Source organism: Pan troglodytes, chromosome 16 (genome assembly GCF_028858775.2).
Source record: "Pan troglodytes isolate AG18354 chromosome 16, NHGRI_mPanTro3-v2.0_pri, whole genome shotgun sequence".
NCBI classification, from domain to species: Eukaryota; Metazoa; Chordata; class Mammalia; order Primates; family Hominidae; genus Pan; species Pan troglodytes.
This window is the reverse complement of record NC_072414.2, coordinates 32,319,161-32,333,303: the sequence shown is the minus strand read 5'-3', so window position 1 is coordinate 32,333,303 and position 14,143 is coordinate 32,319,161. Positions and strand designations below refer to the sequence as shown.

At 56.5% G+C, this 14,143-nt stretch overlaps 1 protein-coding gene and 1 long non-coding RNA gene across 2 annotated transcripts in view; one reads left to right on the top strand and one right to left on the bottom strand.

Moving 5' to 3' along the window:
• The window catches only part of LOC134808515 (uncharacterized), a 26,558-nt gene extending 14,116 nt beyond the window's left edge, over positions 1–12,442 (top strand). Inside the window, exons 2-4 of the long non-coding RNA XR_010151601.1 lie at positions 257–512; positions 1,333–1,467; positions 9,218–12,442. This is a non-coding gene — a long non-coding RNA (uncharacterized LOC134808515). The remainder of the gene's footprint in view (positions 1–256; positions 513–1,332; positions 1,468–9,217) is intronic.
• Positions 1,302–14,143, bottom strand: DISP2 (dispatched RND transporter family member 2). The gene is made up of 8 exons (XM_016927933.4): positions 13,915–14,143; positions 8,400–8,729; positions 8,100–8,129; positions 7,811–7,934; positions 7,402–7,517; positions 7,081–7,208; positions 6,629–6,726; positions 1,302–5,296 (listed from the first exon to the last, which is right to left on the bottom strand). Exons 1-8 carry the CDS (start codon positions 14,031–14,033, stop codon positions 2,036–2,038), a joined length of 4,206 nt encoding a protein of 1,401 aa, XP_016783422.1. The 5' UTR covers positions 14,034–14,143; the 3' UTR covers positions 1,302–2,035.

Here is a 14,143-nt window from a genome sequence, read left to right as displayed (position 1 = left end):
TGATTTGCCTCCAGCTCTGCCACAGACTATTTGGCCCTGGAACAATCCCTTCCCTTTCCTGATACTCCCCTGTAAAATAGCCTGGATCAGTAGCTTTCATATTACATTCTGTGAAGCTGCCAGGAGCCAGAGGGGTTCCCCAGATACCCGGAGAGGCTGCAGTGGAAAGAGAGGCTGAGCTGACTCCACCCCCAACACCCAGCGCCCACCAGAGTAGCTGCCTTTTACCTGTTTTATATATTGTTTTTCCACACAGAGCTTCTTTGAAGAAAGGGTCCTGAGGCTACAAAATTTGAAAACTGCTGGAATAAATGATCGCCAAGGCCCCTTCCAGTCTGAGACGCTTGGTCTTCTGAAGCCCAGCTCAAGTTTTTCCTCCTCCAGAAAGCCTTTCTTGTTACCCAGTCCTGGGTACTTGAGCTCCAACAATAATGATGATGGCAGGCATATGGTGCCGTCGGTGAGCCATCCGATGCCTGCATGTGTACATAAGCTGTCTCCCCAGCTAGAAGGTGAGCTCTTTGAGGGTGGTGTTCAATTTTTCTTCCACACCTCTGTCCCCTTGTAATACCATATGCAAAGTAGGTGTTCAATAAACATGTTGATGCCACCTGGTGTCATGAGCTCTCACATGGGATAAAACTTCCCCACCAGGAAGTTTGGGAAGGAGGAACCAGCCTTTGGTCTGCTTAACACTCCACAGAGAGACTTGTCCTTAAAAAGCTGGGGACCCTAACCTGGGAAGCAGCTTCAGACTCATACACTTCCCAAAGGGCAGGTCTGAGTTCCTGCCTTGATTGGATTTGGCTTCACCTCTTCTGCCCCTCAGTACCTCTTCTGGTGGGGCTTCTTATACACTGTGGCTGTAGAAGAGGCACGGTCCTGAAGCCTGGGAATCAGGTCAGCTAGGACGCCCCAGGGCCAGCAGACATCTCAGCCAGATTCCAGAGGGAGGCACGGGGGAGATGGAGAGGAACTCCTGGGTTTTTTTGGAATACAGCTCTCTCAGGAAGTGGAGGCCCAAAGTGGGTGGCTGGGTTCAGTCAGAGACACCAGAGAAAGCAGATTGGAGGAGGGTGCTAGCGGTGAAAGAAGGCAGGTAGCCAAAGGGAAACTGGAGGTTGTAGTGGTGGAATGAAACCGCTCTGCCATTTAGTGGCTAAGTGACCCTGAGGTCAGTTCATCTTACTTAGTCTCAATGTCTTTACCTATAAATTGGGGGCAAAAGAACCTGACCAATGTCAGGCTACCCTGTAGTGAAGTAGTGAGATAGATTCCAAGGAGACTAAAATGTGCAGAGATGGAAAGGATTATTACTGTTTATTAACACAGGAAAGCACAGGAGCCTGCTTCCAAAGAGGGACTGTCCCGTAATTGAGAGATGCTCCAAGGCTGACCATCCTCCTTCTCCTGCTGCACACCCAGCAGCCATCTATGGATGGATTTGGAGAATTTCTGGTCAAACCGGTGAGTATGAGGAGAGCAGGGCAGTTGGGGAGAGAGGTCCCAGCCCAATTCTGCCCAGAGAAGCTCCCAAAAGAGAGGGAAGTGTCCTGATGAAGAGCCCATGAAAGGGGTGAGACCCAGGAAGCTGTGGAGATTGCTGCGGGCTCCTCTGGTCAGTAAGGAACCCTGACAAGATCCCTAGGATGGGGGTCCCTTAGTCTCACTGAAGTTCTTGTAACTTGGGATGGGGGCCAGGTCAGCCTCCTCTGATACCCGAAGCTACACATCTGGCCTTCCCCACTTCTAGAGGAGGGGTCTTAGATGGTGCTGTGGGAGCAGACAGACAAGCTCTCAGCAGGTCACAAGCAGGTCCCCTCCAAAACCCCTCCTGCTGGAATCCTCCAGATGTGAGGAGTAGGAGCAGACAGATCAAGGCTGGGACATCTGGCAGGGTTTAACATCCACAGCTGGAGGGTGAGACCTCTCCCTGTGGATCTGGAGAAATACCTTCGGGCTCCAGCCTATTGCTGCCCTTGCCTTGTCATCCCTGACAGGGTTCCGCGCCCTGTCCAGCCTCCCCGGGTCCCCCTCAGCTGCTATAGCCTGACGTGTGAGTGCTGGGCCTGCGCAGCCAAACGTCTGGCAGGTCTGGCTGGCTATTGGGCAGCACCACAGGGCTGCCATCCCCTGGCCCCCCTCGGCCCTTCCAGGACAAGCTGCTGTGATGGGAAGCGGGCAATGATGGGTCATACACTGTCTCCCTCAGCGCCAGCCACAGGGTGTCCCGCTTCCCATTGAGCTGGCCTCGCTCAAGGACTGGCTGCCCAGTGTCATCCAGGTCATCTGGGGACAAACCCACGGAATCTGGTACACGGGCACTGGGCTCAGAGGTGCTTAGGCAGGTCTCATCAGAGACGCTGAGCCCCTCCAGGGTGCTGGCTGAGGAACAGAAGCCATCAGGAGGATCTGCAGCCTTGGCCTTAGGAGAGTGGGCTGGGGCTTCTGGTGAGGCTGGCAGGGGCTCAGCCTCCTCCCCTTGGGAGTCCTGCCTGGCCCGGATTTTGGGGCTGGGGCCAGCCTGCTTATAGGGGGAGGAGGTCTGCAGGGCAGGGCACTGGCTGAAGACTGCCTGGTGGTCCAGCAGCAGCTCCCTTGGGGAGGCAGGGGCTGGTGGGGGCCGGGAACAGCAGGGACCATCATGGAGCTGCAGATCCTCAGAGAGTACTGAGGGCCGGTGGGACAGCTTGCTGGTGGCTGTGCTGGTGTCAAAGCTGGGGCTCCGACGCCGTGCCAGGGGCTGTAGCTCATATTGCTCTGAGCAGGACCCGGGCATCCCTCCCACTGACCCTGGTCGTGGGCGGCCTGCCTTCTCCCCACCAGGGTCCCCAGTACCAGCATCCCATGGCAGGTGGGCACAGGGCCAGAGGATCTGCCCACAGTTCTTCTCTGGCCCGAAGAAACAGCAGAGAGATTGGAAGAAGAAGCTGGCAAAGCCACAACTGACGCATTTGACCATCATGAGGATGATGCCCAGCTTGCGATAGAGCAGCACTGTGGCAGGCAGCATGAGCACGCCTGCCGCAAACAGGGCTGCAGCCCCCACGGCTGTGGCGCAGCTGGTCTGGCGCAGAGAGAAGGCCACACGGCTCAGGCGGTCAGGGTGTGGACACAGGTGATAGGAGATGCAGTAGTTGACAGTGAAGTCTACTGAGAGGCCCACTGAGGCAGAGAGAAACAGGGCCTCGGCAGTGTTGAGCTGCCACTCGAGGAGAACCAGGAGTCCTACAGTGAGCAGCACGGTGCCTGCCACAGCTGCCACGGAGAATAGGCTGAGGGGAACATTCCAGGTGCCCAGGAGCAGTGTGGCAAAGGCCAGCGCCAAAGCCAGGCCCAGCACCACAGCAGGCTCAGTGCTCAGGCTGTGCTGCAGGCTATACAGCTCTAGACGGCTAGTGAACCAACCACGGCGGAGGCCTGGAGGTGCCATGCCCAGCTCCGCTGCCAGCCAGTGGCTGACCTCATTGTAGAAGAGTTGGGTCTGGTTGTAGTCCGGACTGTTCCGGAAGTTGGTCTGGAATTGCAGGACCAGGGCGGCCAGGCTGCCATGGGCATCAAAGCGGAGTCCCAGGTCCTGGGTGCCATCGGGGCCTTGCTCCAGAGCCATCATTTTCAGGCAGTGCAGGAAAAACTGGGGGGCCCAGGGGAAGTCCGAGTGGCCGCAGCAGAGGTCAGGCCCCAGGCGGGCGCAGCCGGGGCTCTCCATCCAGCGCTGGAGGGTCTCCACGAAACACAGCGTGGGCCAGCCTTCCTGCAGGGTGTCGAAGAAGCTCTGATTCCGGGCCCGGTGACAGAGTGCCAGCAGCCAGCGCTGGGCCTCAGGGCCGCTGGCCGAGAAGGCAGGGTCCCTCACCAGGCTGCTGTTGCTACGAGGGTCCAGAGGGTCGCCAGTGTCCACAGGCAGGACGCCCCACACCAAAACCACGGGCATGTGGCCGCCCTCGCCCTGCGACAGCTGCTCGAACAGGAACAGCTGGCGATACTCCGCGTCGAAGCGCTCGAAGGGGTGGCTGGGCCGGAAGACCTGGCCGCCGGGCGGCGGCAGCGTGGGCAGCCGCAGGCGGGGGCTGACTCCGGCGATGTAGGCGCCCCCTGCCGCCAGTGCTGCGAACCAGCAGATCCAGATGTAGCGGAACTTGATGACGCCGCAGGGCAGCAGGCGCTGGAAGAGCAGACGCGAGGTGCCAGCCGCCGCCCTCCGCAGGCCGCGGAGCCGCCGGTGCAGCGCCAGCAGTAGCCGCCGGGGCGCGCTGCCCTCCCACCGGCCCCGCGCCCGGCGCGCACAGCCGCGCGCCAGGTAGCGCTCGTGGAGTACGGCGGAGGCGGGCAGCCAGACCAGCGTGAGCGCCAGGTGCACCAGCACAGCCGTGCCCATGAAGAGGGCGAGGCAGCGAACGGCCGGCAGGCGGCTCAGGTAGCTGGCGTAGAAGGCCGCGCTCGTGGTGAGGCCGGAGACCAGCAGCAGGTAGCCGAAGTGGTGCATGGTGCGGCCCACGCGCTGCGCCAGCCCCCCCGACGGCAGCTGGCTCTTGCTAAGGCGCCACAGGTCGAAGAAGATGAGCGTGTGGTTGGCGCAGACGCTGCTCAGCAGGAGGAGGGCTGCCAGATTGACGAAGGGGAAGTAGGCCATGCGGAAGGCCACCTGGTAAAGGAAGAAGGCCACCAGCAGTGAGCCCAGCACCCCCAGCAGCACCATGAGCGTGAGGAAGAGTGAGCGCAGGTACAGGGCGATGCCGAAGAAGATGGCAACCAGAGCCAGCAAGGGGTACACCGTGTCCTGGACCAGGAAGTGCCTCAGCAGCTCCTGCTTGAGGCCCAGGTCCATGCCAGTGACAGAGGTGTAGTTGTCAGCAAGCCCCCAGGGGGTGGCCAGCCGGTCCAGGTAGATGTCCATGAGGGAAGCACCCTTTGGGGTGGGCAGGAAGAGCAGGCTGTACTTGAGGGAAGGCACCTGGTAGTCAGTGGTCTGGGGACTCAGAAAGTCCCTGTCAAGCAGAAAGTGCAGGAGTTGGTAGATGGCACTACTCTGGGAGCACTTGGTGGGAACCTGGGCACAGCGTGGGGACTTGTTCTGCCCGGGTCCCAGACAAGAGGGCACCAGGGCGCCACTGTGGTAGTAGAGGGCACAGGTCCGAAGCAGGGCCAGTGTGCGGGCTGCGTCAGCTTGGGTAGTGTCCAGGCAGGAGGAGCGGTTGGAGAGCACAGCCAGATAGTTGCCCAGGGACCAGCTGGGGCAGCATTGGTTGGCTGCTGTCCGCTGGCACAGAGCCCCGAAGCTGGTATGGGAGCGGATCTGTAGGGCACACGCAGGAGGGGAGAGTTCAGGGGCAGCCCAAGGGCTCAGGTTTTCCCAGTCCTGTACAAGGCTCTGTCATCTCCTTTCACACTACAGGGCAAGCGCAGAGAGGGATCTTGACAGCCTGGTGAGATAGGCTTGTCTCCCAGCTGCCTTTGGCTCCTGGCCCAGGTGCCAGCAGCTACATCTTGACTTCATCAAAGAGGAGCCTCAGGGATGCTGCCCAAGGCTTCAGCCTCAGAGACCCTGCTGTAAGGGCCCCTGTAGGTCACACACCCCAACTCCGCGTAAAAGTGGAGGTAGCAGCCACAGATAGAACAGGGCCAAGGGTCCAAGGAGCTGAAGCAAGCAATGGGAAGAGTGGAGGCCAAAACATTCCAGGTTCAGGGTCACTGCCAAACCCCAGCTCCCCTCTGTCCACTGCACTGCTTAAACCCTCTTAGGGCCAGGGCTGTTTCTTTTTCAAATCTCATGCCTCCTTTTTTCTCCTTTCCTGTTGTTGACATCACAACAGCTGACGTAGTACAGAGAACACTGACCTGGGAGTCAGAGGCCCTTGCTCTGCCACTAACTGGCTGCGTAACCTTGGGCCTGAGATCATGGTGGCAACACAGTACTTATTGAGAGATTACTATTGCCAGTCATTATGCTGTATTTTTTCAACTTCTATCTCATTTAACTGTCACAACATCCCTGTGAGGAAAGTACGTTTATCATCCCCATTTAGCGCTTATGAAGCCTGAGGGACTGAGACGTTAAGAAACATGCCTGAAGTCACACAGCAAGACAGCCTTAGAGCTGGCCTTGAATTCAGACATCTGACTCTATAACACATGTTCTTAACCAGTCTTTTGGTACTTAGGATATCCTCGTGTGAAGTGGGGGGCTGGGCTACTGCGTGGTTTTCACACCATTTTTAGCAGCAAACCTTTCTTCAGATGTTATTGTATATGATTCTCCAGTTAGCATAATTGGATTGGCACTGCTCAGGTTGATGGGGGCTGAGGCCTTGAAGCCCACAGTCTCAGCTCCCTGGGCCAGGGCCTCCTCACCCGCTCTGGAGGGCCCTTTCAGGACCTTTTGGAAACCCGCAGTCCCTGCATGGGCTCGCTTCCAGCACTTCTATCTTGGCTCTTCTAAAAACAGCCGACTCTTCTTTTCCCACCCCAACCTGGAGCCTCTCAGCAGGGTTGGAATAATTTTCTAAGCAGGGAATGCTCTTCCCCAGTCCACCCCCTGGCAGTCCTGGCTCAGCTGTATTTCCTTGGGATCAGTTCCCTCATGTCCTTAGTTCCTCCCAAACCCCTGGCACCTCCCCCACCAGCTCACCTGGTCCTGTTCCATGCGACACATGGAATGGATGGCATGCAGGTTCCATAGGCTGCCCGAGGAGGTGGACATGAACACCAGCTTTGCATAGCTCTTCTCTGCAACATACCCCCCCAACCCGGAGCTCAGTCCTTTGGCCCCAGGTCCTGGGTCCTCCAAAGGGAAGATGCTTACCCAGGGCCACATGAGGTTCAGATTCTCAGGCATCTCAAGCCTGTGCATGGACTGCCTGATCCTGTCCCTGTGCCTCACCCCCAACCCAGCTTGACCCTGTCTGGCTGGAGCATCTGAGAACTCCCTTATCCCAGCTGTAACCCGGCTTCCTTGGCTTGACTGTGGCCAGCTGGCCACCTTCCCTTTCTGTCTGCCCAGATTTGTTCTGGGCCTGCCTGTCCTACTAGGTGGGGTGGGGACCACTATTAAAACCAGGACCTGGCCAGGCTGCAGCTTACCAGGGGGGCCACAGAAGAAGTTCTCTTGCCTTCTGTCCTCCAGGGGCTCCACCATTCTCCGAGGCCGGACAACGCTCTCCTGGGCACTGCCTCTGGGTGCAGGCCTCAGAGTGTTGTGGGAGCTCGAGCTGAAGTGGAGAGAATATCTATGCCAGGCACCATTAGGGTTGGAAGACTCAGAGGAGGCCAGAGACCACTCCCCAGGGAGCCTTCCTTGGCAAGCCCCTCTGACCTGCCTTGGGGTGGGTCACCCAATGTCCCCTTCCTGAAGATCTCATTCTTCCCTCTGCCACCCACAGTGAAAAGATGAAAGCCTGTTACCTGTTCAGCTCAAGGTCTGGGGAAAGGAAAAGCAGCTTCCTGGGGCCTGTGAGGGCTTGTAGTGCTCTCCAGACCACTAACTTGCTCCCAATGTCTGTGTCCCGTGGCTCAAAGCCCTGCAGGGAGGAGGGTGGAGAAGAACAGGTGGGCAGGGTAGGAGTTCTCCATTTGGATGCTTCTCAGCTCTGCCCCTTTGACTCCTCAGAGCAGGGAAGGCCAGCCCGCCTGCCTGAATTGTGGATGTGAGTCTGAACTTTATACCATCTCCCCAACTCTCTCTGGAGGTCAAGAGCCTACCATGGCTACCCTATCCCCAGGCTACCATGGCTACCCTACCTCCAACTTTCTGCCCCAGGCTGGGTCAAGGTGGCCAGGCCTGGGGACCCCGTCCCACCCCTTGGTTCCTCACCAGCAAAGGCTTGGAGAAGTCGGGCAGCCGGGCCCCCAACAGTCCAGCCAGGGTGCAGAGGAAGATGACAGCCAGACAGAGCATCAGCACGGCCACCGGCCACTCAGCAATCAGCTGGGAATAGCTGGGAAAGAGGGAGGAGTCCACATGAGTTGGGTGTGGTAGCAACGGGTGCTGAGCTCAGGCTCCACCCAGAAGGGGTGCTAGATAGAGCAGAGAGCACGGGGAACAGGGCTAACTGGGCACCAGCCTGGTCACCCCTAGAGGTCCAGAGAAGGCCCAGGCCTACCTCTTTGGCATCTGGAAGGCTCGTTCCTGCCTGTGGAAGAGAAGAAAAGATGCTTGCTTGCCAGAGTTCTCTTGCAGAGGCGTGTGTTGGGGGTGGAGGTGGGGTGGGAGTGGGTAGGTGAGGGATAACCCATGGTATTAACCCTTTTAGCGCTTTGCCACTCCCAAGTTCCAACCCTTACTTCCTGTTGCATCCAGTTGCCTCCTAAGAAAGGAGTCTAGAGCCCCGGCAGTCTGCCCCACTCTTAAGCCCCACCGCATTTTCCAGTGGCAGCTGGCAGGCTGCTGGACCCCTCCTTACCTGACGCTGACCACATGGTGCTGCACAGCGGGTGGCTTCCAGGTCCCATCGCGCTGTGAGGGGGCTGGAGAAGGGCTGAGGCTGGAGCCGTGGGAGCAGAGAGCTGCCCGATCCCCAAGTCCTGGCAGGGAACTGCCCCCCTGGTATTCCTGCAGTGCCCGGGGATAGGTGAAGTGGGCAGGGGCCAAGGGGCTGGATGGACCCACAGGCTGGAGGGTGGAAGTTGTTGGTGGGGGTCCTGAAGAGCTGGAAGGGTCCTCCAGGGGGCAGCTGTGGAGGGAGCAGCTTCTCTCTGGGCTTGCCTCAGGGGCCACAGCCTTGGTCTGGGTGCTAGGAAGAGAGGAGACAAGGAAGATTGGGGTGGGGGATGGTGGTGGGCCACCCCATGCCCCAGCATTATTCAGTTCAGTAAGACAAGACAAGGGGACAGGGACTCAGGGTTGATTTATTAGTAGTCCAGGGGAGAAGTGAGAGGTGAGGAGGCCAGGGGCTCGAAGACTGCGCCCTCAGCCTACCTCATGGAGACCATTCTCTCATTCACTCATTTTCCACACTCTCAAAAAACAATTGGCAGGCTGCTACATGCTAGGCCCTGTGCTAGACACTGAATGTGCTTTCACATATATGATTTTTTTTTTATTTTTTTTGGGATGGAGTCTCGCTCTGTCACCCAGGCTGGGGTGCAGTGGCGCTATCTCAGTTCACTGCAAGCTCCGCCTCCCGGGTTCAAGCCATTCTCCTGCCTCAGCCTCCTGAGTAGCTGGGATTACAGGTGCCCGCCATCACAACTCGCTAATTTTTTTTTTTTTTTTTTTCAGTAGAGACGGGGTTTCACCGTGTTAGTCAGGATGGTCTCGATCTCCTCACCTTGTGATCCGCCCGCCTCGGCCTCCCAAAGTGCTAGGATTACAGGCGTGAGCCACCGCGCCCAGCCGATCTTACTCACTCCTTACAAAACCTCACAGAGGAGGTATTTTCTTCAACTGATAGATTTGAAAACAGGTTCAGTGACCAATGAAGAGCTGGTGCTCAAACCCAGTTCTTCCTACTTGCAGTCCTGTGCTCTTTCTGCTGCAGTCGTCTGCTCTTTCTCTTGCCAGACAGATTATTGAGCACGTGCTGCACTCCTAATTCCCATCTTAGAGCCTTGGAACTTTCTCTTCCCTCTGCCTGGGTTGCTCTATCCCCCCCGATAACTGCTTGGCCCTCTTTTTTATTCTGGTCTTGTTTCAACTAGTACTACCTCAGAGAAGCCTTTCCTGACTACTCTCTCTAAAATAGTCACCCACCAGGTCTCAATCTCCCTATCTTGCTTTATATTTTTTTCATAGCATCTGTTGCAATTGAATATTATATTATAGAGTCGTTATGTTTATTGCCTATCTTTCATGTGGAATGTGAGTGCTGGGAGAACAGGGGTCTGTTGCATTTGTTCATCTCCATATCGCCAGTGCCTTGGTAGTGGCTTGCACACAGAAGGCATCCTGGAAATGTTTGTTGAATGAGTGCTAGGCTGGCTGCTAATAGTGGTGCTAGGATGAAGAAGACCCGGTCCTTGCCTTCTAGGCACTCACAGTAGTTGGGAGGTGTTAACAGATCAACATGTTGAATGCTGTGAGTGGAGAAGTCACAGAGGGCTGAGGGAGCTCAGAGAGGGCCCAACTTTGACAGGGGGTGGGGTGGTCAGGGAAAGTTTGTGGAAGCAACTGCCATCCCTCCACCTACCCTGTCATGGGCCATGGAGCACGGAGCAGAAGATTTGCTTTGTAAGGATGTGCACAGTTGGGAGAGGGAGTTGGGACACCCCCTCACCCCAAGGAACTTGTCAGAAAAGAGTTAGCAAGAGTCTTTTCCCAAAATTACTCATAAGGGCAATACTCTGTGCATGTGTGCAGCCCCACTCCTTGGGTATAGGGAGAGGTGGAGTCTCAACCCCAGTGGCAGGATTGCAGACCCAGATTAGGAAAAGGTGGCTACAGAACAGAGTGCCCAGGGCCATGGGGGGTTCCCAGAGGGGTTCTGGACTGGTCAGCCTTGCAGAGCCCTGTCTTCTTCTCCCCTGCCTCTGCCTGGCTCACCCAGCCTGCTCACCAGAGTTTGTGTAGCTCCCAAGGAGAGCCAGATCTATGCGGAGCCAACCCTGGCTTCCAGTCCTGGCTGCTGCACTGCTGAAGGGGCTGTGAGCTGCAGTCCCAGCCTCAGTGGCAGATGGGCATTGCCCACAGAGGCTGAGTTCAGCCCAGAGACTGAGAAGAGGAACTAGGAAGGAAAAACATGCTCTTTCTTTCTTTCCCAGAAGGATGGCAGGCTGGCCCAGCAGTACAGGAGAGAATGACCCTCATGCTGAGGGTGAAATGGGGGAGCAGTGGAGGTGGGCTTCTGACTCGAACACCCTTTGGCTCTGGGGCCTTGGGAAAGACACACAATTCTTGGAGCATTGGCATCCTTGTCTGTTGAAGATATGAGATAATGCCCACCTCTTGGGTTTGGTGTGGGAATTAACTGATGTAACATATGTGAGGTTCCTGGCACAGGGTCTGTCACGTGGAAGACATGTTTGCTTTCCTGCCCCTTCCCACGGTCAGTGCAGCAGGGAGCATATACTTTTAGAAGTGTGTTTGTATTTACAATTTGTCCTCTTTTGGCACCTCAGATAATATATCTCCATTTTAGAACTTCTCACACCATGAGAATCTCACTACCTATATAAATACTTGCCTTTTTGTTATCCAAAAGCTGCATTAAAATTTGATCTCATGATTTTAATCACTGATACTTATTTTTTACAAACTCAACATTTAGGAAAATAGGAATTTGACCAAAGTTGTTCTAAAGCAAGACCTCAGATGACTCCATAAAGTTAATAATGTAAGCAGCCAGTGTCCTGGCAGATAAAAGACTCTGTAGGCCAATCCCTGTGGGCCAGTGAGAAGGTGGATAAATGGCCTAGGTTGTGTGTGTAAGTGTGGACATAGACTTCTTTAAGATGTTAAATTCTGCGGGTTTTTCTTGAGCACTGTCCTGTGCTTTAGCATTGTCCTTGCTCCTAGAGGCCTGAAGATGACCCATCAGCCTTGGTCTCCCTCTTCAGAGCAGGACTTGCCTTCTAGAGGTCAGGAGAGTGGGGCAGCCTGGGTGGAGGTGGGGGGCCTGTTCCAGCTGCCCATGGCCTTAGATAACTGATCACTGGGCTTGTCTTAGGAGCCAGGGCCCCACTTGGAGTGTTGGTTTCTTTTGCATTAGGGGAAGCCAGCATTCCAGAGGATACTGGAGAAGAGTGGGTGCACTCTTGGTTACCCAGTTTGCTAAAACCTCCCAAGTCCACCCTTTTCCTTAGCTGGCTCTTGTTCAAGGGGGATCTTAGCCTCCACCACTGGTTTGCTTCTGCTGGAGTCTCCCTGGCCCCAGCTCCTTCCCTTTAACTCCTACTATTCCTCTTCAGGGACCTAGGATCAGCTGCCCCCAATCTCACCCTTCCTGACTGCGCCCACCATTATCAATGTGGCAGAATTTGAAACCTTCCATATTCTGACTGCTGTAGAGCCAGGCCTTTTCTTCAAAACTCCCATGAGAAAAACCGACCTCCACTCTTCTCAGAATAAAAGCTTTCTCTTTTCACCTCCTGCTGCCCTCTGATCTCAAGAGGCTCAGTAAAATAGGAGTTAAGCACCCCAGGGCTACACAGGGTTTTTTTATTCTCACTCCCTCAGTTCCATGGCCCTCACTGGGATGAGTAACTTCCAGGGTTGCCTGCCTGGGCCTGCAGGCCTGTACGCCAAGTGAGTAGGGCAGGCAGGGGGATGGAAAGTGGGGATGCAGGCCTCATTTAAGAGGCCAGCATCCCAGCAATCAGGGCCTGGCTGACAGGCTCCTAGACACAGAGACCAAACCTGGAAGCCCCATAAGGGGCAAATGTGTATCGCATTAACTATACCCCCAAGCCCACAGACACACAGCCAGGTGAACATCAGTGTGATCCCAGAGAGTGGCCAGGACAGATGGGGGAGCAGCTCATATCACTAGGAAAATAAAAAGGTAATTTTAAAAACACAAAGTGTGAACTATTTCAAATTCCTCTCTAGCCAGTGTGTGTGCACATGCGCATGTTGTGTGTGTGAGTTATTCACTGTTTATCTATCCACAGAGTGCTACTCAGATCAGCAGGAGCATTTTTGTGTTTCTTGAATCACATAAGCAAGTCCCTATGCCCGATTAGTGTCTATGGTCTCTGGAGAAGTCCAGAGAGGGGCCAGAGGCCCCAGGGAGTTTCTGGAAGAGAGCAAGTGGATCCTGTGCCCAGGGGAAATGAGACTGGACACGGCTGATCCTTGGCAAGATATCTGAGACAGCAAATGACTCTCCTGCCCCTTCTAGGGATGCTTCTGGCCCCAGGTCCTCGCTCTGTCCTGTCACTGCTCCATCTTTGATCAGGCCATAGTCCCAGGCAGGTCCCTGGTCTGGTGAATACACCCATCCTGTGTCTCACCTTCTTGAAGGCTTTGTGACTTTCAGACTGAAGAGTGGCTAAATCTATCCAGGCTAATGTGTTAACAATAAAGGGAAGAAAGCATTTCTCTCTACTTGTGGGGCTTTCTCCCCCTCTGGGGTACAGAATGTACATTTTAACTGGGGCATTCTGGAGACGATGTGTCCACTTCTGCTATTGCTATCAAGGAATGCCTTTTATTTCAGTCCAGGCAGGAAAGAGGCAGTGTCATGTCAGAGGAGGGATTCTGGGGGCGGCAGAGCCAGGCAGGGCACAGAAATTGCGCCATATTGCTACCTAGCTGGGCTGTTCCCTCACACATATGGTGGAGGAAGGGAGAAGAGAGGTGCTGAGATCTGGGCCCTCAGCAGGAAGGTGTCCCTCCTGTCCCACCAGTCTGGGGCTCCTCCAGGGGTGGTACAGGCCAGCGGCCTGAGCACCAAATCCTTCCCATCTTAGCGGCTCCAGCCAGTGTGGCTGCCACATGCAGGGACTGGAACCCACACGTGCACAGCTGGGGGCCATGCAGGGCAGGCAAGCGACTGATGGTGACAAAGACAGTCCCTGACGTGCCTGCCGAATGTCTGCCTTCCCCAGGACACCCGCCTTGGCGAGCCTCCCATCCGCGATTCACGCACAGCTTCATGCACACTGGCACGCTGAAACCCGGACTGAGGTTACTGCGGGCTTGGGGCTTCCGGAGAAGACGCAGGGGCAGGGCCTAGAAGGAGGGGCCGGAGGAGCCAGGGAGTCCTGGCCTGAGAGGAGGGGTAGGAGCCGTGGGTGGGGCAGGTTCCCTAAGCGGGGAGGGCGATGGGGGCTGACACTAGGGGTTGTCAGGGAGCGAGGAAATTGACCCGGCAGGATGAGGGCGTGGCGAGGGGGGCCTGGAGCTTGGCGACCCCGGGAAGGGGCTCCAGGAGGGTCTGGGGAATGAATGGGGCAATATATGGCGGCTACTGGGGATACCTGGGGCGGGGAGGGTCTGGGAGGGTCTGTGATACGGATCTGCGGAGCTGTCCGCCCTACCTGTCCGGGGAGCCGCCGTCTGGGGCCAAGGGCTCCCCCTCGGGCCGTTGCTCCCCTTCCGGACCCGGGCCGGGAGCCGGACCGCTGCCGCCGCTGCTGCTGCTGCTGTCACCGTCCATGCCCGTGGGCGGCACCGCTGTCCGGGCGCTGGTGCTGAAGCCGCGGCGGCGGCGGCGGCGGCGGCGGCGGCGGCGGCGGCGGCAGCGGCGGCGGGGTGCTCGTGCGCATG